Source organism: Montipora capricornis, chromosome 1, assembly GCF_036669925.1.
Source record: "Montipora capricornis isolate CH-2021 chromosome 1, ASM3666992v2, whole genome shotgun sequence".
Taxonomy (NCBI): Eukaryota; Metazoa; Cnidaria; class Anthozoa; order Scleractinia; family Acroporidae; genus Montipora; species Montipora capricornis.
Window position 1 is genome coordinate 43,442,964 of NC_090883.1, and position 25,000 is coordinate 43,467,963.

The 25,000-nt window shown below is 38.3% G+C and overlaps 3 protein-coding genes across 4 annotated transcripts in view; 2 read left to right on the plus strand and 1 right to left on the minus strand.

The window, feature by feature from the left end:
• LOC138045363 (uncharacterized) overlaps positions 1-25,000 on the plus strand; it is a 235,795-nt gene that overhangs the window by 125,321 nt on the left and 85,474 nt on the right. The gene's annotated exons all lie outside the window — the stretch shown is intronic.
• LOC138045272 (coiled-coil domain-containing protein 148-like) lies at positions 3,969-22,043 on the plus strand. Of its 2 annotated transcripts, XM_068891722.1 has the most exons (12): positions 3,969-4,127; positions 4,221-4,661; positions 5,966-6,284; positions 7,425-7,569; positions 8,704-8,910; positions 10,465-10,605; positions 11,301-11,419; positions 11,500-11,617; positions 14,158-14,208; positions 15,282-15,371; positions 17,933-18,072; positions 20,470-22,043. In XM_068891722.1, exons 1-12 carry the CDS (start codon positions 4,067-4,069, stop codon positions 20,477-20,479), a joined length of 1,842 nt encoding a protein of 613 aa, XP_068747823.1. In that variant the 5' UTR covers positions 3,969-4,066; the 3' UTR covers positions 20,480-22,043. The 2 variants fall into 2 exon arrangements, with proteins under 2 accessions (XP_068747823.1, XP_068747815.1); XM_068891714.1 differs by lacking the exon at positions 20,470-22,043 and having other exon boundaries at positions 17,933-18,130.
• LOC138045290 (protein downstream neighbor of Son-like) overlaps positions 21,085-25,000 on the minus strand; it is a 6,143-nt gene continuing 2,227 nt past the window's right edge. The window contains exons 2-3 of the mRNA XM_068891734.1: positions 23,601-24,052; positions 21,085-22,590 (exon numbers count right to left, since the gene is read on the minus strand). Of these exons, the coding sequence (XP_068747835.1) occupies positions 22,288-22,590; positions 23,601-24,052 (755 nt within the window). The 3' untranslated portion in view covers positions 21,085-22,287. The remainder of the gene's footprint in view (positions 22,591-23,600; positions 24,053-25,000) is intronic.

Genomic DNA, 25,000 nt, shown 5'->3' on the forward strand with positions numbered 1-25,000 from the left:
TAAAATGACTTTTGCCTTAAATATATAAGCCATCTAATTCTTACGCTATATTGACAAGGGCGGTTTGGAGCTGTGAGTAGGCGTGGGATTTGTCACATATGGTTTAGGGGCCGACATATCTCTCCCTCAATGCCGTACCGGGAGGCAAGGTCGGTAGCAGAAAGCAGCGAAGGGCCAACTGCGTCCAAAAGCGATCGCACGGGCCGAAATCCCGGGATGACTCGTTTGGTACGACGCTCCAGCGCCGGTGTCTGGAGGTACTGCGTTTTTCTCTCTTGTTCAAGCATTCCGTCAGCGCATGCGCAAATGTTCTGACTCTTCGATACCCACAATAGCCTACCAAAAAAAGTTAACATGCTGGTTTTATTTTTTATTTTTTTTTTAACCGGCAATTGACATTTCAGTTGATTTTATAGGGATGAACGTAACGTAAGAACCGTGCGTGTCTGGTTTTGTCTGAGACAGAGGCGAGAGATGGTTTCATGCAGACTGGGACGCCTAAAATGCTCTGTTGTAAACATGGCGGTTCACGAGTGAAGTTGTCTCTCTGGCCTTTCTGTGGACGAATTCACGCCAGGACCTACTGACACAATCTGGGCAAGTTTTGAAAGCTAAAACCTTCAATCGATGCGTTATTTTGCTGGTAGGACTGGGTGGCCCGACACTTATGAAAAAAACTATGAAATGAGAATCGGGAGTCTTCCCTTGTCATGGAATGGCAAAATTACCCAGAATTCTTCTTGGGCATGACCGAGGCAACTTAAGAAGCACGAGACTGGCCCTCATCGAATGGCTGAAGCAAGGCCAGAGAAAAAGATTTCTGGCCAGATGCTCAAGAGTAGGCCTTGTGTGTGCTGTCAACTTAGATTTTGGATTTCTGAACAAGTTTTTCTCATAGAAAATTCGCGACAAAGTTGTGCTTTTATTTCGCTGTAATTCTCGTGTCAAAGAAACGGTATGATATTGTAGATAAGAGAATAACGATATTTATATTTTCAGATTACCGGTCCTCTTACTACGAAAGTCAAGCTCTACATCTTTATGCAATAAGCACATTTAAAATTTCCTCGTATTACTTAATAAAAATATGTTTTTTTGTTTGTTTGTTTTTGTTTATTTTTTGAAAAAAGGTTTTTTCTGCTTATACGAAAAATACCTTTTCTCTCCTGTCCCCTTCTTATGCATGATCTTCGCGGAAATTAGATTCTGTCCCTAAATAAACCTGGAACAACCAGTTATGGTCTTAGTTCTCTTTTTTCTTACGTATCAGCTAAGTAGCGGAATGCGCGACCTGATTTTATCCGTACCTATGAGTTTCCTACTGGTTTTAAAAGAGAATCCAGGGCCGCATTTTGTACAGTGGCTTTTCTTTTGAATGATTATATCTTTAAATATTATGTATTTAGTAGGTATCTGTATATGCTATGTATTTTAGCCGTGAATGTTATGTCTCGAAGATATTAGCTCCTGTAGTTATCCGGAAATTCGAGATGAAATGAAGCTTATGCCTGTATGTATGTTACCTTTAGCAGGGCGCATGCGTACACTTTGTAATCTGCGACTCCAGTGCTTACCATATGGCAGATAAAATGACTTTTGCCTTAAATATATAAGCCATCTAATTCTTACGCTATATTGACAAGGGCGGTTTGGAGCTGTGAGTAGGCGTGGGATTTGTCACATATGGTTTAGAGGCCGACATATCTCTCCCTCAATGCCGTACCGGGAGGCAAGGTCGGTAGCAGAAAGCAGCGAAGGGCCAACTGCGTCCAAAAGCGATCGCACGGGCCGAAATCCCGGGATGACTCGTTTGGTACGACGCTCCAGCGCCGGTGTCTGGAGGTACTGCGTTTTTCTCTCTTGTTCAAGCATTCCGTCAGCGCATGCGCAAATGTTCTGACTCTTCGATACCCACAATAGCCTACCAAAAAAGTTAACATGCTGGTTTTATTTTTATTTTTTTTTAACCGGCAATTGACATTTCAGTTGATTTTATAGGGATGAACGTAACGTAAGAACCGTGCGTGTCTGGTTTTGTCTGAGACAGAGGCGAGAGATGGTTTCATGCAGACTGGGACGCCTAAAATGCTCTGTTGTAAACATGGCGGTTCACGAGTGAAGTTGTCTCTCTGGCCTTTCTGTGGACGAATTCACGCCAGGACCTACTGACACAATCTGGGCAAGTTTTGAAAGCTAAAACCTTCAATCGATGCGTTATTTTGCTGGTAGGACTGGGTGGCCCGACACTTATGAAAAAAACTATGAAATGAGAATCGGGAGTCTTCCCTTGTCATGGAATGGCAAAATTACCCAGAATTCTTCTTGGGCATGACCGAGGCAACTTAAGAAGCACGAGACTGGCCCTCATCGAATGGCTGAAGCAAGGCCAGAGAAAAAGATTTCTGGCCAGATGCTCAAGAGTAGGCCTTGTGTGTGCTGTCAACTTAGATTTTGGATTTCTGAACAAGTTTTTCTCATAGAAAATTCGCGACAAAGTTGTGCTTTTATTTCGCTGTAATTCTCGTGTCAAAGAAACGGTATGATATTGTAGATAAGAGAATAACGATATGATATTTATATTTGCAGATTACCGGTCCTCTTACTACGAAAGTCAAGCTCTACATCTTTATGCAATAAGCACATTTAAAATTTCCTCGTATTACTTAATAAAAATATGTTTTTTTGTTTGTTTGTTTTTGTTTATTTTTTGAAAAAAGGTTTTTTCTGCTTATACGAAAAATACCTTTTCTCTCCTGTCCCCTTCTTATGCATGATCTTCGCGGAAATTAGATTCTGTCCCTAAATAAACCTGGAACAACCAGTTATGGTCTTAGTTCTCTTTTTTCTTACGTATCAGCTAAGTAGCGGAATGCGCGACCTGATTTTATCCGTACCTATGAGTTTACTACTGGTTTTAAAAGAGAATCCAGGGCCGCATTTTGTACAGTGGCTTTTCTTTTGAATGATTATATCTTTAAATATTATGTATTTAGTAGGTATCTGTATATGCTATGTATTTTAGCCGTGAATGTTATGTCTCGAAGATATTAGCTCCTGTAGTTATCCGGAAATTCGAGATGAAATGAAGCTTATGCCTGTATGTATGTTACCTTTAGCAGGGCGCATGCGTACACTTTGTAATCTGCGACTCCAGTGCTTACCATATGGCAGATAAAATGACTTTTGCCTTAAATATATAAGCCATCTAATTCTTACGCTATATTGACAAGGGCGGTTTGGAGCTGTGAGTAGGCGTGGGATTTGTCACATATGGTTTAGGGGCCGACATATCTCTCCCTCAATGCCGTACCGGGAGGCAAGGTCGGTAGCAGAAAGCAGCGAAGGGCCAACTGCGTCCAAAAGCGATCGCACGGACCGAAATCCCGGGATGACTCGTTTGGTACGACGCTCCAGCGCCGGTGTCTGGAGGTACTGCGTTTTTCTCTCTTGTTCAAACGTTCTGTCAGCGCATGCGCAAATGTTCTGACTCTTCGATACCCACAATAGCCTACCAAAAAAGTTAACATGCTGGTTTTTTATTTTATTTTATTTTTTTTTTAACCAGCAATTGACATTTCAGTTGATTTTATAGGGATAAACGTAATGTAGGAACCGTGCGATTCTGGTCTTGTCTGAGACATAGTGACTTCACATTACACTCTGATCAGTTAAGTCTGTAAGCAGAATAGTAATGTTTTCCTTCAAAGTTTGAAGAAAAATGCCAAACTGGGAATACAAAGGAAAGCACAAACTAGTGAAACAGCTGGGTATTCAAAGGTTCGAACAAGAAGCCCACTTCCTTAACAAAATTGTCGAGTTTTGCTGCCGCATGAAGGCACATAATCCACGTTCACCCGACCCCCGCCTTAAAGCTATTTTCACTCTCTACCCACGATGCATCCCGATTACGACCCACAATCCCTTGTACGCCCATCTTGAATATAGTATGTGGTGTAAGCCTACACTAAACGTCCTGATTTTTCTAATTTTGCGATGCCAAGAACGTTAAAAGTCTTGAGGTTTTGTCAAATAATCGAAATGATGTAGCCTGCTTTCGTTTCCTTGAATGAGTGGAAGAGATCTCAGGAAGTTTGTGAACTTCCACAGAGCTGCCATCGGTGCTGCAGGTAGGAATTTTTGGAGCAATTACAGAGTTATTTTGGTGGCCTGGTAGCCTACTCAGCTGTTTAGTTAATAATATTTTGTTTTTTTTTTGTTAGATAGTTCACTTGTGAAACGCTTCATTGAAGGACAGGGCAGCAATCGATTCAGACCGGCAGATTATGATAAACTTCAAGCCATTGCACAGCTCAGAAAGGCAACCGGAAATGTTACTTTTCAGAAAGTTGAAAAACTCACCAAAGCAAGCAAGGAGAAAAAAGAACAACACCTCCTTCAGCAGCATAGAGCTTGTTGGTCTAAGGAAAAGGTGAGATTGCACAGTTTGCAACGAAAGCTACAGAGCGATATCGATGCCTTAAGGAGTGGAAGTCCTTTAGGCTTTTACTCTGTAAAAGAGTTTTCCCAAGATCTGGAAATTTATGATGAAATTCTTCGCGAAGACACTCAAGAATTTAAGAAAAACACTATACAGCCATTGTGGGATCTAAGAGAAGACTTGCAATTTTGGATCGGAGAGAACAGAGACAAAATCTTGATGGGTTAGTCAATAATAATAAAATTATTACCATAAGCTTAATTATTATTGTCCTTTCGCAGGGATACCAGTGATGCCGTACCATTACTCGGAATACCCGAAAGGTATCCGAGTTATAATCTGAGCAGAAGTTAGTTTTCTGTGCAGCAAATGGACAATAGAATTATGAGGCGATGATTCTCATTTGGCCAGGCTAAAAACAATGCACTATACCCCTTGGAGTATCAAGTATTTATGAGTCAATGAATGAGTCAATGAGTAAGTACAGTTATCCTAACCCATAAAATGAAAGTTAGAATTTCAGGGAGTGCCTAGGCCTAATGTCTGAAATAAGGGCTTAGGCTTAATCAATAAATTATTGCTATATATTGACCGTTGAGTCTCATTGACGCATTGACTCATAAATCATGGAACCTCTACCCCTTGGAGCAATACATTGACCTCCCTCTGTGATGAAACAACTGCAACAATAACAAGTAGACACAGCCGTCAAGAAGAAGATTTCCGCTATAGCGGGAGGCTTCAACAGCCTGTTGTCTTACAGAATTTGATGAAAATCCAAATTTATAACATGCAGTGGAGTAACCAAAGCAAATTATGGGTGCTGTGTTGAGGCTTCAGTGTGACACATTTAATTTGGTTTGCTGATTCAGAAACTCAAAGCCCATGTTCTGCGTGGCAAATGACGCAAATACAATGCAACTAAAAAGCGAAAATGCTGGATTCAGCCTTCTGGAAATGTTATAGATAAGATATTCACTCTAATTTTGCCTGTTGACAACATTATGAAATCGCCAGTAACAAACGCCTGCGGTATTTACGACGCACAGTTTCAGCCATTTTGAATTGTGAGAGACTGCTTGCAGTCTACAGTCTGTGTACGTTTTGTTTGAATAAGAAGCACCCACTGTTTTATAGAACTCCAGGTTGTATGAACAAAGTTCGTACAATTCTCTCTTTTGCCTAGACACCACACTTCAAATTATATTCTCGTTCACCTCATCCTTTCACTTGAAATGTGTGAGCCCAACAAATTAACCTGCTCCCAACTGTGTGGCTTCATAAGTTGGTTAGTAGAGCACCTGAATTTTTCAGGTGCCTATTTGCTTTAATTGTCCAGATAGGTGAAAGGATTGTTCTCTCTTTCAAATTTAGTACAATTGTAAAAGCTAAAAATAAAATAAAAATTGACAATGGACTTGTGAACAGCATAAAAGTATGTCCACTCCTAATTATCAGCTTCAAATGTAGGATTCTGTCAAAGCACTAAAAAAAAAATTTCTTTCCATTTAAATTCAAATTCTCCAGGCATTGCTGAAAAAGAACATGCAGAAGTGCTGAAGGTTGTGGAATCAGTCAAGATGCAGCAGCAACTTGTCATGGAAAAACTACTAATGGAGCAAGAACAGCTTGAACAAGAACTTGATGTCATGGTGGTACATGAAATAACAAGACCAGGAATGATGTCTTGTGATGTTTTAAAGACAGGAATTCCAGAGGAAGCTTATGAACTTGAATGCCCTGATGAACAATTGAAGACATCTGTTTTGGAAGAGTTTATTTTGCTTGATAAGAAATATGAAGCACAGCTTGAATACTTGGAACTGAAGTATCAACGTGTCAAACAGTAAGATATAAGCAGTCTTTTGGTTTGTGCCATTCTGTAACATGCAAACTTACAAGGTTCATTGAATGTTATTACTGGCATCATCATGGCAGAATCACTGTAGACAGCAATTTTGGCAAAGAGCTTGTCGAATTCTGTAATTTTGAACATTTTTCTTTTGGCAGTCTTTGATGCATCATGTTTTTGGGAATTGTTTGATCTTGAAACTACTGTAATGAAAATACTGGAAAATGCTGACACTTGAATTGGAGGTTCAATCCAGGTCAAAAGACTTTATGACACTTGTGAAATTTGGGTGAAAAGTAGAGAATTTACTATACTTGTTTCCATCATTGTATGAGCAACATTTATTCTTGTTTTGCTGCCTTTTTCGCAACACCCCCCCTTTCCCCCATACAATGTTGAAACATTCCAGTAATATTGATGAACTAATCTTGATTTCGGAGACCATGAAAAATCAACATTGTAATGGGGGGAGGGGGGAAAGTGGAAATTGTCCTAACAGTTTTGACCTGCATTGTTGATGCTATACGGTTAACGTGAGATAGTTACAGCGATGATCACAATAATTAATTTTGACACTTGATGAAAAGAGTAGCGAAGTCAGTAATACTTTTCTCCAATTTTAGTAACGTTTCATGATCTTTCTAGTGGTACATGGCTGTATTTTGTTTGTAAGGGTTTCCTTGAAGACAGCAGGTCTACAATGTTTTTTGTGGAGGATAGCGTGTGCGAGTAAGCTCTTTCGGCGGGTGAAAAGTGGAGAGAGAGCTTGTGATGATCGCTCTGCGATTTGAATATCAGCATTGAAAATTCCATGCAAAATGCTGATTGGCCCATATTCACCTTGACCCCGACAACATCAGTTTCGGTTTGCACTGATTGGCTAAATTTTGACAACTCAGACAGCTGGAAGCTACAGGGAGCCTTGGAGACTGAATTCAAATCGCAGAGAGATCGTTGCAACCCCCCTTCTCAATTTTTTACCCCTGAGAGAGCTTGCTTGCAGGCTACAGATGTACATGTATACATGTATGGAGGAGACCTGGGAAGATTTCAAGTAACCTTAACATCAATGTGCTTTTTAGTTGGCAGTATGAGAGGACTTCATTATTATTTTGTCCCTTTTTTATTTTCTAGATCTGGTACTGGAGGTTGGTCCAAACAGGATCATTTACACTTTGTTCATTTGATGGAGCAATATCCACCAGAGCTGCCAAATAGAAGAATGTTTTACATTGATAGAATGTTACGAGAAATGCCAGATAAAACGCGTTCCAAACTGGTACAATAATTATTATGTTAATAATGTACTCTATCATAATTATATATTTGGGGGAAAGGGAATGTTAACATTAAATTTTGTTGCTGAATTTAAATGTACAATTTTGTCATGATGATTTTTTTGTTGGTAGAGCATTACACCAAAACTGATCACTATTTGTTTAGACACAAATATAAGTTAACTCTAAAGATGAGATATGCTAGAACAAATGTTCTTAAATGTAGACAGTGTTATTTTCATTGAGAGTTGTGGGAACGTGGAACTCCCTTCCACCTTCCCTTCATGAGGCAACAAGTGTGAATTCTTTTAATGCCTCAGCTAAAAAGGTTTTTAATGGATTAGTAAGTATATTCTTTTAGTGTTCTTATTGTTATTATAATAATATTCAATATTAATTTTGTTGTTGCCATAATTTAATTTGTATTATTATTTTCATTATAGTACCATTGGTGATCTGTTTTAAAAGGGGTCCTTGACTGTTGCATTTTATCGCTTGGCCTCTGTTTTTGTATACCATAAATTGTAATAAATAAATAAATAAATAAATAAAATAAATAAATAATCCAGCATTGCAGAATCCCAATTTTTCAGGTGCCAAAAAAGAGAGAATTTCTTAAATTGTCCACTCCACAGATATAGTGCAAGGATCACCTAGATCTTTCAGTCTCATTTACTAAGGGAATAATAAATGTCCCGAGAAAAACAAGAATAATTATTTGATTATGATAATCTTGTACTTGATTTTTTTATAATGTACATGTAGATTGGTTGCAGCTGCATTAAATGTTTATTAATTCATAAGCATAATTATTTTAAGCGGTAAACAGCACGTGACTTCTACAGTTATTTGTCTCAAGTCAGGATTAAAGGGAGAGTGGGGAACTACTACATGTAGGTTGGACTACTTTCGGAGGGTTTCTTTATGTTTTTGTGTACAACTTGCTTAAGGTTGTTGCAAAAGTGATGGGTTGTTCACTGCTCTATTTTTGGCTGCTATCGAGCCAAAAGATACAATGTAATAATTGTACGTACATGTCAAAAAATTTGATAGTTATTACGATGTACAGCCATGCTACTTTGTGTGCTTAATTATAACGCTGCAGTATTTTCATTCTATCTTTTGTAAACATGCAGGTTGAACATGAAGAATGGCATCTTGCCCACAAGTTTTACCAGGAACAATTTCAGAGCACTCTACGGGCGTGGGCTCTCGACCGTGAAGACTTGCTTGTAAAAGCCAAGGCAACATTTGCAGAGGCTTGGGCATTGTATGAGGAGGCAGCTGAAAAAGCAAAAACAAGGAAAAAACAGGAAAACATATGCCAAGAGCTTTACAACAAGGTTTGTGTTCACTGTTTGTGTCCTTCTTGTCAAGGTAGTATAGATGCATGATTGTATAAGAAGCAGGAAGAACCTTGCAGTAGTGAGAGCTTGTGCTTAACACTAAATGTTGGCTACATGTAGGTTCAGATCTTTAAGTTTTATTGCTACAAATTATTTATGAGTTTGTGGTGGCTATCAGCCCAGTTATGAGGGTTTTTCCTCAGGTATCTGTGGTTTGTTTTTACTAGTTGTAACAGTAAGCTGTGCAGTGGCAAACAGGCACACATCCATCTCAACCTTGAATGAGCTGCATGGTTTATTTACAGTACTTTGTGATCATCTACTTTGCAGCAATCATTTTATGATTTACTGACATCAGTTTGGGAGGTTGGGTATGACAAAGAAATAATTGATTAACAATAATTAAAATTATTCCATGAGCCCGCATTGGATACGAGATGAAAAATAGCCAACGAGGCACGTAGCACTGAGTTGGCTATTACCAATCTCGTATCCAACAAGGGCGAATGGAATATTATTGTTTTATTAAATTCTCAACATTTGGTTTTGCTAAATTTTATGTAAGTTTATGAGACGACCGGAAAGTGATGTGATTTCCGGGCACCAAAATTATATGCTGAGTGATGTTTGCCGCATTCATTTCCATATAAGGTCAAACGCAGGTATAATGGCTGATAACCGAGATCCAGTGAACCAATGAGAAAGCTAGAATTGCAAAATCTGAGGTTGAGAATTTAATAACAATAATTATTCTACGAGGGTGCACTGGATATGAAGTGATAGATAGCCAACAAGGCGCGTAGCGCGGAGTCAGGTTATAATCAAACATCCAGCAAGCCTGAGTAGAATAATCATTTTATTAGAAACTGCAAGATCAACAACTCTTTCGCTTAAGCATCGATTTCTCCCTCGGACAATTCTTGCCCAAACGGGCTATTGTCGGCCATTTTTTTCTCAGAGCTTCAAAAATGTTTTCAGCTTGCTATATTGCTGACGCATTCCTTGACTATATCTAAGGTACAGCAGGTATATGAAGTGATAGCCTGTGTCTGGCAAGCCAATGAAAATGCTGGAAATCTGACATCTGTAGTTCAGCTTTTAATAACAATAATTTATTAATTAAAGTAGTGTAGGCTGAGACGATAATTATTGCTTGAATTGTCCTGATAAATGCAAGGATCATTTCTCTTTTTGATTCTACAGTAAGTAGTGTTATCGTCATCATCGTCAATACTGGTACTCTTCCCATCCCATAATAATGCTAATGATATTACATGTATTTTGTTACAAGTAATTCAGTCGTAGCTGCCTTGTAACATTCATGTTTAATTAAAAAACTTAAAGGAGTCCTAGTGAGTGGACATACCGGTAGATGTCATCAACTTATTCGCACCTAAAGCACCCCCAATCGACTAGTAAAATTAGTTGTCCAGAATGATGGCATTAGACAAAGTAAAATCTTGTAAGAGGCAGAGAGTGAAGAAATGGAGTTTCTCCACCTGTGCCCAAGCAAATGTGACTTAAGCGTTTATTGTTCCACTTCTACTGTAGGTGCTCGCTTTTCGTGAACAGAAACTTGAGGCACTGAAGCTCCAAGCTGCCATTGCAGCAAAAGAGCAGGAAAAAGAAGAAAAGGAACTGAGAGCTGCGGAGGCAAGGGAACAAAAGCGTAGAGATCTTCAACAGAAGCAAGTATGTTTAACATGTAACAATTACCCTGTACATGACCGTGACATACTACTATTATTGTTTTTATTCCACAATATTATTTATTCACATACGCTCTTACAGTAAAAGACAATAGATACATGTACAACTTGGGCGTAAATGAGGGGCAGGGAATGTACTGGCAAGGTGCGGATAATACCCACTGCCGGTGTGCACCACTGGAAGAGGGGCCTCGGCATCTAGCCAAGGGGATACGTAACCTCATGAATGCCTGTATTGCAAGGTGGGCATAGTTGCTGGCATAATGTCCTGGGGCCAAGTTAACCCAGTCCAACAAAGTAACAATATACCCCCTCCCTAACAGGGCTTCAGCACAGGGCTGAAGGGGTGCCGCAGGCAGCAATTCTCCGCCCATATTTTATTAAAGAGAACTATTAAAGAGGTTACAATAAGCTCGTAAGGAAAAAAAAATACAAGAGAGCCAGAAAGCAAAATGGGAGAGGGAAAAACAGAACAAGTTGAGCTTTGGAAATGTTGAACAGAGAAAGTTCACATGGCGGGATGAATGAAAGAGCCAAATAAGGTAATGACGTGATGGGAAGTCATGCTCTCCTCCCAGGCTCTGCCCAGTAGTATTTGCTTCCCAGCATTAACATCAGTCTATTTTATTCTAGGATATCATTAAAAAAACTATGAAATCTTTCATTTGCAAAAAATAGATAAAAGATTTCAGGGAGGAGAAAGAAAAAGAATACCAAGTTTTTGCAGAACAAGAAAGGAAAAGGCTGGCAGAACTGCAGGAAAGAATGGCACAACAAGCAGTGCTGGATCAACAAAGGTACAGTAATAAACACATCCCCATATTTTTCAATGCATCAAAAATCGATTTATTGCCAAAAATAATTTTTGCTTTTAAAGGGTAAAATATCGAGAGGAGCAGTTACAGTTACGGCAAGAGTCAAGGCAAAAAGCTAAAGAATTGGTGCTTGAACAAGAACTGGAAAAGCAGAGACGACTTGAAAAACTACGACAACAGGTGCAACTTTAATCTTAGTTTTATTCCAAATAGTGGCACGTACACATATTTCTCTCCCTTTTAAGGGTAAATGGGACAGAGCAAAGGTTGTGTGACCCCTGCCAACTATCATTCCACTGACATAATTTATTATTAACATGTATCATATTTACGGGGTGTTTGAAAAGTTCATTTCAAGAATTTAATGTATCTTTAGGCAAATTGAAACTGATTCGGTTAATAAATTTATCTAAATAATTGTTCAAAGCAATTTCAACCTAACATCTGAATAAATGACAATACTTTTGAATTTTCGTGCCCAATGTGCAAGCGCACATGGTTTTTCCCGCCATATTTTCCCCACACATTTGCCGGCAAACTCACCTGATCTGAATATCATTGTCAAGACAACTTACAAAGATCCAGCCCCTGAAACACTGGACAAGCTGAGAAAGCCACTATGGTTCGGGCAGAAAAATGCCAGCTTTCGACACGCTTCAGGGGCTTGCACCGTTATTATTGCCTGCAGCATAGAAAATATCATAAAAAATAACGGAAGCTATTCTGGGTACTAATATCTAAGTTATTCGATGTAAAATCAATAAGGAATGATGTAGTTATTACACAATTTAACCTAGTTAACAAGAAGGAGCAAGTGTTATACCTGTGGGCATTGTTGTTTAGCATTGCATTGCGTCTTAGCGTTGTGTTGTTTCTCCAAGCCTTTCAACCCTTTTACACCCCTATCTGCGGTGCGTGCAGTCAGTGGCTCCGGTTGCTAAGGTCTGTCCTTTAGCAACAGTCATTGGTCTACTCATGCATGCATGCAGCTTGGCAGTATTTTACTGTGCGGTTAGCAGAGTGTTTAGTGGCTGGTTTGTTTGGGATTGCATCCCCCCTCCCTTCCCTCCCATTATATATCTTGGAGTTGGGGATTGTTTTAGTCTGGCATGTTTGCAGTCGTCTAGGCTCATTTTATTTGCTAGTTGTTTTTTTTTTTTCATTCCTTTATTTCACTGATTTTCATTATTATTATTATTGTTATTATTATTATTATTATTATTATTAGGGTTAGGGTTATTATTATTACTATAATATATAATATATAATATAATTATTATTATTACTACTATTACAATTTGATCGGCTTCCACTGAATGTCTTTCAGTTCGACTGGTGCCCATGTTGGTGTTGTTGTAATTTCTTTATCCCTTTGTTGGGGCAGTGGCTCATGGCTGGGTTGTGGATACTGCTGGCCATGGGGGTGATTCCATCCTGCAGGGTTTGGGTTCCTGGGCATTGGCGTAGGGTTGTTTTCAGCGCCTGACCTCCACTTGTGACGAATGTTGTTAAACATAATTTTCCAAGAGGTAGTTATAGTAATTACTAAAATATAAGGAAAAAAAATATCGGATCGAACTTTGAAACACCCTGTATATCACTCATTCCGGCGAAGGGCTAATGCCCAAAAAGTCGACTCACAAATCTTTTACGGTGTTTTATATTAATTTTTTTCAAGGATATTACATGACCGTGCTGGGATACAAATTTTTGCTTTGAGTGCTGATAGTATCTCTCATGAATGAGCGCAGCAAAATGGCAAAAAAGTGGTGCACATGGTCATCAACAGCTAGAACATGCATGTTGTGTACAAAATGTAATATGAAACACTAGATATGAAAGTTATGAAAAGCAAATCATGATAATTGAGGACTTACGGTAAAAAAAATGTTAATGTAGTAGAGAAAAATAATCATTATATTACAGCAAAAAGTATCTTACAAGGAACAGGAAGTTTGCTTTTTATTGGCTCATCATGTTAATTACCATGACAACACCATAAAATTATCCCCACATGGTGAAGATTTCACTGCACATGGTGAAGATACAATTTTTTTAAAAAAGGAAATCCTATTATTTCATCATTGTCTATAATTACCTTTATCAACTCCACTTGGAAGAATCATCTTTATAGAGGGAGCCGAGTAATGGAAGAAGAAGAACTTGTTTGACAAAACCAAATTGTTGTGTTTTACTCCCCACCAAAGTAGCTCTACAGTATCTTTTAGAAACTAAACCCTTCAATAATATGTCCAGGGGTTTCATTAGACGCCCGTTGCTGAGAGTACATGTATACCACCGTCTGTTTGTCAGACATTTGCCTGTCACGGCTGGCTACTCTGCCTTAATTTTCACTTAAACTCTTGGAAAAGACAAGAGTGATTGCAGCTTACATTTGATTAGCCCAGGCATCTACTTCAAAAGTTATTGAAACCCCTGTATGTCTATCGTTTATTTTACCCACTTTACACATGGATGTGCCCAAAAAAATGATAAAGTTTTGATATACATGTAACATGTGCTCTAGTTGGTTAAAACAGCATGCTTTATGAGAGTACAGTTGCACAGCTGATGCCAATCATAGGATTTGGAAAATAACGTTTTCTGAAAATTTTAGCCAAATGTGTAACTTTTACCAGGCATGAAAAAAATTCTCTTTGCTTGGTCATTTGTTTGTCACAAATCCCTTAAATTCCTATCAATTTTCTTTTGTGTTTAAGGTACAAGTTCATGTAGAAGATGACCCAGAAAGAATCTACAAAACCACAGAGGTTGGTATTAGTTAGTTCCGAGACAAACTTACTCGTACGGTGCAATATGCACCTTTTCCAGTAGAGGACTATATATAACGAGGGACAGGTATTTACACCTTTAGTGTTATCTTCCATACAGTCACATGTTATATTATATACAGTAACTGCTAATTACTTTGATGTATGGTCAAAGTGGAAAACTGTAGGCCCCCCCCCCCCCCCAAAAAAAAAAAAAAAAAAAAAAAAAAAAACCTAGTTTACATGTAACTTTGGTCAAAAGGCCAGAAAGCTGTTTTTTTTTAAGACTTAAAAATACAAGGTAGCCCTGAATTGGCTCTTATGAATTTTGTAAGCTTAAATTTTTTACTCTGTCTAGCAAGTTTTCTTGACAACTTTTCCTTGTGAAGTTTTCCTTGGCAGTGTAAATGAAAAAATATGACAATTTTTTCCTTGACAAATGTCCTTGTTCAAAAACTGGCATGCTAGTTTTTGAACAAGGACACTTGTCAAGGAAAGCTTGTCATATTTTCCATTTGCATTACCAAGGAAAACTTGTAAAGGGGAACCTTTTCAAGGAGAACTTGCTAGTGTGTAAGTCGTCATTTCCTTGACAAGTGGGCTTGTCAGGGAAATACTTGCCAGTGTAAATGAGGCTTTAAAACTTTGCCAATAGTTCTATCTCAGATTGCTAATGAAATACTATTCTACAATAAAAATGGGGATCACCAAGTTTTTGAGGTACAGGTATAAGCAAGGAAATACCAAAATATGTTATGGTAACCTGTTACATGTACGTCACAACAGTGGGCGCATTTTGTTGAGCAATAATAATGGTGTTTCATAAATTATGGTACCATAACATTGCAGTTAAGAAGGTCTCTTAAAAGTAGTCTAATATCAAAATTAAGACAGGATTGGTTTCATCTGGCTTTAAACAACTTTGCCCTGAAGTGGTGTTTTCATTCTTGACTTACTTATTTTGGTTGGAGAGGTAGAAGTTGAAGTTGTCCTTATTATTAAATTGGTGTCAATACTTACTCTTAGAGGGGTTCTGAAAATGTACTGACCAGTTTAGATTTTATGACTCACAGGCATCCCAAGCCAGGGTGGCCAGCATATATGACGAAGAGCTTGAACTTCAACACCCTCTTTTTGATGTTCATGGTTATGATGAAAAAAAGGTGAGTATGGATAGGGTAGTCATTTTTAGGAAATGAGAATTAAGTTAAAATTTAGTGTGACCCTCATCAGATATTAAAACTGCTAGCCTTATTGTGATTACATTGAACATGAAAGTTTACAGGGATACTAACAGAAACAATAAGGGATAAAAGTTAAAACTTACTCTTTGAGGCCTTCCAAGGGGTAGCCTCCTTGGCAGACATTTTTGTGACTCATCATGCAATTGTGAGACGAGTCACAAGAATGTCTGTGCAGGAGGCTAACTGTTCATTTCCAACACAACTTTTCAATGATTAACAATGTTTTGGAGTAACGGGGCAAAAGGTAGCTAAAATGTGGCAGTTTTGCATGTACACAGATTTTTTTTAGCCCACCCTACAATGGAATCTGGGCCTTGTGTATTCCTAAAGTTCCTCCCTTGAACTTTGTGTTTCTTGCTCCCATAAAATAATTCACACATATGGTACATAATGTACCGGTAATTCAATTCTACCTCCAAGAACCCAAGTGATAGCTCTAAATGTAATGGTATGTTAGCCTCCAGGGCCCGGTTGTTCGAAAGCCGATTAACTTAATCCATGATTAGCGTAAACTTTGGTTTAGTTTTTTTCAACTTTTTGGTGCAAGTTTCTTTTGGTTATTTTTGGTGTTCAAGATTTACTTCCTCTAATGTACAGTTTTGCCAAATATCAGAGTTGTACAACATTTGGGGTAGAGAAATAAACTCCTTCATAAAATTTTTAATATGGGATTAGCGTTAATCGGCTTTCGAACAACCGGGCCCAGGGCTTTAACATGGGATTTTATGGTATATCCACAATTCCTTACAATTACTTGATTAACCTTTATTTAATCTGCTGCAGTGATAGTTAATTATAATCCTGAGTGCCTTTACGGCCCATATTTTTACATACATGTACAGGTGCTATCCACAGCTGCACAGGGTCTTCCAACTATATGTAAAATAATAACTGCATTGTGGCTTCTCTTGATCAGTGTTGATCTATCTAACTTTGTCACACTATTTTTCCTCGTATGCATTGGAGCTTAGAACCATCACAAACCAGTGATTCCAAAACAAATTGACCACATGCCCTAGGCCTCCATGACCTTCGTACCTGTTTGTAAATTGTGTGACCCATGAGAGATGACATGTTGAGCGTCACTGAATGATGCCTTTGTGAATTTATTTTTACAATGATAAGTAGTAAGGTTTAGCTGCTCAAAATGATGCAATAAATGAAATGAACAGAATGACGTGGCTGTCACTAAATAAAGAATGCATTGTTGCCGTCACAAAATGTTGCTCTTTTTCTGTCACTTCCTGTCGGGTGTTGGTGTTTTTGAAAAAGGTTTTTGCCACATTTTGAGGCCATGTTGCCTATCAGCAAAACTCTTTATTGTGGTCAAATGTCCATAAATCTGACTCATTTAGAGAGACAAAAAGGTTTGGGCAAGGAAATATTAAAAGTGATTTCATAATAATAATAATTATGAAAATAGAAACATTTAGGTGATTTCCTTTGAGAATGATCATTGAAATTAAGGAAGTGATTTATTAGCTTATTATAATGTAAGGTCTACACTGCAGAAAAAAACAAAACATGTGTAAAATGTCACTCAGCAGAAGGAGTCTGCTGAATCTTTAGTGAAAACATAAAAATTGCAGCAATATTGTGCCTTTCATAAACATTCGTACACTTAACTTCAATCAACAGGTTTTCACTGTTGTCAGCCACATTTGTTGCAACAGTTTGTGTGCTGTTAAAAACAGAAACTGAACGGCATGCTGAAAAGTTTCTCAGATTCGGCTCTGTTTACTCGAGGAACACAAGAAACAGTTCTAGAAATTTAATATTACCTCTAGTAAACTACTCGTACAGACAGCATTAGTTTAGTTTTAGTGCAGCAAGACTTTGGAACAGTCTAATGAATTGAAGTACTGCTCCTCCTTCAGTTCATTCAGCAACAAAATTAGACAAACAAATTTGATTACCGGTAGTTAATGTTCTATCCATTTTTAAAATTCTTACCCGTATGTATAATACTTTTAATATCCACCTCATTTTTTCCGCTCAAGGGCCACAAGTAGATTATTGTGAGATATTAAGTGCTACCCTCAATAAAGGAAGATTATTATTACCATTAGATTATTATAAACTGACAAAGTGGATTAAAATAATTAATGGTTCATCACAATTCAAACCATAAACCTGTGCAGCTTCAATGACTGACAGCATGCAGTAGAAAACAAAAAATAAAACTGGTGATTGGAATTTGAACTTCAAAATGGCATTGTTTATGGAATGTGCAGTTATGAGTTGTTATTAACATTTTGTTAGGTAAATCTCAATATCCAGCTCTGAACAATAATAAATTTTGATAATAAAACTTTTTGATCAATTATCAATTTTCCACTGCATTGTCTGGATTTTTTTTTTTTTTTTACAAGAAACTACTCAAATTACATGCACTAGGTACATTTTCGACTGCATTAATTTGAAATGTTTTTAACAGTCAAAGCTTCTTTAAAATTGTCATGAATTTCTTTAATTTGTAGATAACAAGTGACAGGAGACTGAAAGTAGAGCAAGCTCTGAGAGATGCAGGAGTGCATAACAGTGATTATGCTAGAAGGATCATGGCTTCTATAAAACCACCACAGCAACCTAGAAAAGATCAACATTCAACTCTTTTCAAGTATAATCTTAATAAAATCGTATGATTTTGTGTCAGTGAAAAATCAAGTAACCCATTGACGAGTAAATTGTCTGGCATTAGGCAGGGAAAATCAATTCAGACTTAACTGATTAGAGTGTAATGTGAAGTGCTAAGTTTCTACGCCATATGAACCAATGATGTGAGCGTTAGTCCTACCGATGGAAATTGGCCCACAACAGGATAGAGAAAAACACTGACCAGGGTGGGAGTTGAACCCACGACCTTCAGGTTAGATCGCCGCCGCTCTACTGACTGAGCTACAAGGTCACACGGGAGCAGGCCGTGGGAACTGAAGAACTCATGTTAAAGTCACGGCAATGAACATGTACAAGTACAAGGAAGGATTACGTTTTTGCAAACGTTGGCCGTGTAGCACCTATATTTGAACAGACTAGAGTGTAATGTGAAGTGCTAAGTTTCTACCCCATATGAACCATGTGAGCGTTAGCCCTACCGATGGAAATGAGCCCACACCAAAAAAGCTATTGAGCCCATGATATGTTCATGTGATACTGGTCACACTGGCATACATGGAGGGGTGGACAGTCATGGTTATCCAAACCAAATTTTCTCTCACAGATGGGTTACCATATTTTCTTGCCAATGGTGCTCTGCGCACGCGCGTTTGGCACATGGAGCTCCACTAAAAGAGATAGTTTGGAAAGCTGGCAGGTTTGAATTGTTTACCGTTTTTCACTGCATTTGTTGGGAATACAAAACACTATGTAGGCAAGGAAATCCCCAGTCCCTGGTCCTCTGCATCATCTTTGACCACTGTAAAATCAGTTTTTATCTGTGAGGTGGGTATTGGATTTTAAGGGGCAAACCAAATGCCAGCTTTGAGAAAAATCAATAGTATTGACACCAGATCAAACCTTAAGATTCCCAGTGGCTACCCAGCTTCATTAAAACCCAACTTTCCTTTTGCAAAGAAGAAAATTATAGTACGACAATGTTATCGGCACCCGCAAGGCTGGGTTGAAGATATTTTTCCATTTGATGGAGACTTGAAGCTAAAGGCATTGACTTGCTTTTCAGTCTCCCTAAAGGATGTAAATATAATATTTACAACCTTATCCCCAAGGTCTCTCTTCTTCCATCCAAGAGAGACCCTGGGGACAAGGTTGGTTTGATGCTTTATTATAATTTATATTGTCCCCCACCAATGCCACAACACAGCTTTAATGGTATTTCTGGTAACAAAAATGATTTTATGAAATGGAAAAGTGATCCTCGCACTTATCTGGACAATTTAAAGTGCCCCTGTGATCAAAAAAACCACTTCCTTTTTTCCTTCAGATTTTGAAAGTGTTTGCTTAACACCTGACTGGCAAAATTTTGAGCTTTGATTGTTATCCAAAGGCCGTTTACTTTGAGTGTAAGTTTTGGATTTCACAGTTCCCCATTACTCACGTTCAAAACTGACCGATTGGACCTCAGAGTTGGATCTAGGGAAAAGTGAAGAGGCTCACTAGCTTAAAATTTCAGTGTGTGAACGCAGCTTATTAAATATGCAAAGCGTGAGTTTAAAAGTCTGAAAGCCCAAAACCCCCATGCTGCATATTAATTCTGCGGCGTACACACGTATTGCATTCTTAAACTAGTGAGCCTTTGACGTCATTTTCTCCTCGATCCAGCTCTCTCAAGAACATGATGTTAGTAATGGCAGACCATTAAAATAAAGAGGTGTCTTTTTGGAATCAAGGCTTAAAACGTGGGTCACTTAGTGTTTTGTTAACAGAGTTTTGAAATCCAAAGAAAAATATGAATTGATTTTTTGATCACAGGGGCACTTTAAGGAATTTTCTCTTTAATCCTTTGATGTCCAAACCGGCCAGACATTTTACTCTGTCTAACGCTAAACGATTTACTCGTCAATGGGGAACCCCTGGGAGTCAATGGGTTAATCACCATTAATAGACACCTGAAACATTCTTGTGGCTTCTATGGGATTCAAACCCATGACATCCACGATGTTGGTGCAGTGACCTTCCAACTAAGCTGTGAAGTCACTAGACTGCTTGCAGTCCCTTCTGAGCTAGTCAAACTGCCTGCAATGGTAATGCAAGCAAGGGGAGAATGGTGATCGAGGTATATCTTTGCTCAATCACCATTCTCCCCTCAGCTCGCTTGCATTACCAAAGCGGGCAGTTTGACTAACTCAGAAGGGACTGTGAGCAGTCTATGAAGTCACTCATGTGGGCTCGAGTAGGTCTGTTTGTTGGGTGTGTGAGCCCAAGTTAAACTGTCTGTGAGAGACCATAATCATGCTTACATTTGTCCAGATAAATGCAAGGATCACTTTTCCCTTTCATCTTCAACCCAAACTTCAAAAAATTAATATTCTTTATTTCATTCATTGATTTTTTTTTGCAGATCTGACTGAGGGGGCTTTCATAATAATTATTATTGTGTGAGGAATCTTAAATCCTGAGTCTATTCTTGGAAAGAACTTTAGAGTAGGGTATTAAACAAGGTTATCATGACTTCACTGAAATAAAGTGCAAGGTGATAACATTTTAAATTTCCTTGTCACAGCAAAATCCAGGAAACACAAACTTCTTTAGGGCACATCTTACAGCCTTGCAAAAGTTTATTGCATAGAAAGCCAAATGCAAAAATGATTACCCGGTAATGCAAATTACTTTTTTTATCTTTACGCTTGTAAACCTCTCCGACATCGCTTCACCAGCAATATATTTTTTCCTCTAATTTTAGACATTCCAATGGACTGGTAATAATATTAGCACAGGTAGAAAAGAATGATGAACTGGCTGCCATTTTTGCATCCTGGTCAATATTCTGTTGTAATATCCCCCTTCAGCTTTAATGCACTGATTGTATCATGTTAACCCCAACAAAAGATCAAAAGAGCCAACCCCACTCAGTACATATTTTCCATGACTATTGAAGTTGAAGTTGAAACAAGGCAAAGTCCGTAGAAGTACTGTATCTTGTTTAATTTTATTATCATACCTCAAAATGGTGTAAGGTTATTTGGAAAAGGAAGTGATATACATACATCCCTTTATTCTTGGTATCAAATTATAAATAATTATTATCTTGCAATCTGGCTTAGAACGGTCTAATGTACAAGTCCTTGTCTTCTTTTAAAGTGGGAGGGTTTTTTTTTAAAAATCCAGTCAAGTTCCAATCGTGCATTCAAAAACACAACAATAAGCTGAGGAAAAAAATCAGGTCACATCAAATAATTATTTCTAAAACAACTTTAACCCTTAACTAAGCTAATCTAAGCCACGTTGTAGCCTAGTATAAAGACTTAAGGGAGCTGTTACACTGTGAAATGTTTGGTGCAACTTGTCTCCCAATGTTTTGGCGACACTGGCGGGGCAAGTTGCACGAAACATTTCACAGTGTAACATACCCTACAATGGCTAAAATCGTTTTGAGACAAGTTGCATGAAAAGTAGAACTTAATTCTACTTTCAGCAACGGCTCTTGCAACTTGTCTCCCAACGATTTTGGCTGTTGCAGGGTATGTTACACTGCGAAATGTTTTGCACAATTTGTCCCGCCACAATGTCGCCAAAACATTGGGAGACAAGTTGCACAGAACATTTCACAGTGTTAAAGTTATTTTAGTATTGAAATGACCCAGCCTGATCCGTGAGCTGTGTTTTCAACTCTCTGGAAACAAGAAATATTTAGTTACTCTAGTCAGCAGTGTACATTTTTTGTTATTTATTATGACACGTAATGAATTAAATACAAATTTAATAAGACTTTGCAAGTGCAGTCCAATCCATTATTTTAAAAGTGATTGATTTCGTCAACCACAACAGTAAATAAATATTAATGTTACACTGAAGAAAACATACAATAGTATGTACTTCCTTTTTGTACAAAGTTCAAAAAACTGAACAATGAGTGGTGTACAGGTTAAGAATAATCTTGGTCAAAAATGGCAATAAAATTTACTATAAAAAGTATCATTGTGTGATTGAGTTGACTCACTCACTCTCATTGTCGCCATATTCAAAGAAGGGCTGTATGCTGAACCCGACAGTTGTGGCAGATGTGTTTTTGGACTTCCATGTCTCACACTTTAGTGAGACATAGTGGCCCTTTGCTATTGCTTCTCCTTTTGGTCATTGCTTGTTGGTGGCAAGTCACAAAATAAAAAACTTGCACACAGGCCATCCCCACATGTTTTTGGCAACAGTTTGTCCTAAACTAAGATGTCCAAGTGAAGAAGCCACCTTTGCACTCAAGCTCTTTCAAACAGCATCCATTGAGTTGTTCTGCATCCTGGTAATATTTCAACTGCCCTTGTGAAAGGCTTTGCTGTAAATGAGATCCATTACCCATAGACACAGTCTCGGATTTTGTGTTTCTCTTTGGAACATTGAAGGCTACTGTTGGCTGGTTTGCAGACAAGGTGGTCTTAAAGTTCCCTTTTTGTGAGGCCTTAAGCAGTTGCGATAACTCATACACACAGCCTGGAAGTATTGGCCCAGAAATTTCAATAGTATGCAACTAAAAAGAGACCAAACCAGGAGTTGTTAGACTTTAAATACCTAATTACAATAACAATGAAGCTTTTCTTCATGGCAGTTTTGAAGTGCAATGAGAATGGAAAGCTCATGGGTATTTGCTTTAATACAGTTCTATTACTAGTTTATCTAAAAGGTAGAAATGCTGCCGAGGGGAAGGTGTCAATTATCATCTTGCAGTAATTTAACGACGGTTCATGCGTGGAAATGAAAAACAGAGCAGGCTCTTATAATCATAATTCTCATCTAAATTCCTCCATTCATGGATAACCACAATTCCTTGCACCTTTGACCACAATCCCTTGCGTTTCAAAGAAAAATGTGTTCTGCCGATTAGAGAGCTGCATCATTTGTTCGCTTCAGGCTCACTCACTGTGGCAGCAATAATGCAACAGAAGTTGGTCAAAACTATATCAATATCGTAAATGAAATTATGTCTAAACAAAGTAGAATGCAACTGCAGGATATTCTTTGTAAAGTGCAAAAATAATAAATAGGATAATTTATTTAAAATCATATTATTATTATTATTATTATTATTATTATTTCACAGGCAAGAGATAAAACTCCACTTGTTAATTCCTGTTGAATCGTGAGAATTAAAAGAGACCTTTGAGCAGTTTTATTTTATTTTTTACCGGAGTGATACTGTGACCAACTGGGTCATATTGCAATAATTTATTATGATTGTTCTTATGGGCGGAATGATTTCAGTCTACTTAATCAGTTTCTGTATTGAACATCAATAATGTTGCAATTAATTTTGGTCAAGTTTTTTATTGGTGCTTTTCTCTTCTTCACGAGGTTTCCCCTACATGTAAGATACTAAAAAACAAAAGTTATTGTTTTGGTAATTTTTGCATCGGAATTGTAATCTACTGAAGCTTTTAATTTATACAGCACTTCCACCCACTTGTCCTCAGCTAATAAAGATTGGGACTTAGATAAATTTATCATCATCATCATTTCATTGGTGTAACCAGTAATTATTACCTGTGCCATCCCTTTAGCTTCTAAACGCTTGACGATACCTTGATTCACTCTCAGATTCCTTAATGTTGCACCATCGAATGCCACTTGGGCCAGCAATGTCGGCGGCACTTGAGCTAGTACTCCTGTATTGCTTACCAGGCTCTTACAGTTGAGTAGAAAATTGAACAAGGCATGTGTATCCTGGCCTTTTACTAGTACAGTAGATGTTGGCTGTTGGTCAATGGTTCTCAGATTAGTAATTTCATGTGGTGTGATAGCGTTAGGGTTCAGAAGTGGAAACTGTTCTTTATCAAGTCCCATGCTTTCGAGCCACTCCCTCTTATCACTGTTCTCATCATCAGAATCATCCTCTGGGGCATCCTTGTCTTGCACATTAGAGCTGTCCTCTCGGAAATCACTTTCAGACTGGGTTTTGCTCTTTTCTTCCAAGTGTGGCATGGTGAAATTGATTCCTGTGATTTAAAAAAGAAACACCTGTTGCTTAAAATGCCTTGCTTTAATAGTTGTGCTTAATGTATACCCGGTAGTTTTAAGCCCAGAAACCTGATCACAATATTTAGACCTTTTTCATAAATGGCTGCAAGTAAGTAAAGTACAGTCTCTGCTTACAAGCCAGAAGGCTCATCAGGCCGGCACTTATATCCGGTTTCATTAGCATGAAGCGACTAGGAGTATTTCTACTCCCCCCTGGATGGGATGTTAGTCCATCGCAGGGTTACCCCCAGCATTTTGCCAGTACCCATTTATACACCTGGGTGGAGAGAGGCACCGTGAGAGTAAAGTGTCTTGCCCAAGAACACAACACACAATGTCCCCTGCCAGGCCCCGAATCCGGACCACTCGATCCGCGATCGAGCACACTAACCATGAGGCCACCGTGCCTCCCACAAATGGCTGCAAGGCATTTAAATTATTTTTTTTTGTCTTTGGTGCGACAGAACTAATATTACCGGTATTGTTCTAATTAGACCAACTAGGTTTATTCTGTTAAAAAAACAACAGTCTTTCGTTCAATAATAATTTATTGTTCATGCTAACAAGGCTGGGCAGTCTAGTTGGGCAACAATAAATTTTATCAATGTAGCCAATAACCTTGGTTGCTTTAGTTGCTAACCCTCCAGAGTGGCAATTTAGAGCTTGTTTCTTAGGATCAAGGAAGACTCAGATGGATTCTATGGGTAATAACAGGCACTAGTGGGCACTGGTGGTTCAGATGGATGAGCATCGGGCTGCCATGCGGGAGGTCGTCAGTTCAACTCCAGCTGGACCAACACTCAGGGTCTTAAGGTCTGGCCTTTCCTTCAGCAATGTGGTTGGCTTAGCATAATCTTCCGAATGGACTACTGATCAATAAGACCATATAACAGCAAAACAGACAGTAGTCAATTTAAAGTTGTTCA

Coding starts and splice junctions, on each gene's coding strand:
- LOC138045272 (XM_068891714.1), top strand. CDS start 4,067: ATGAGTGGAAGAGATCTCAGGAAGTTTGTGAACTTCCACAGAGCTGCC. Junction 4,128..4,220: donor AGCTGCCATCGGTGCTGCAG/GTAGGAATTTTT, acceptor TTTTTTTGTTAG/ATAGTTCACTTGTGAAACGC. Junction 6,285..7,424: donor AAGTATCAACGTGTCAAACA/GTAAGATATAAG, acceptor TTTATTTTCTAG/ATCTGGTACTGGAGGTTGGT.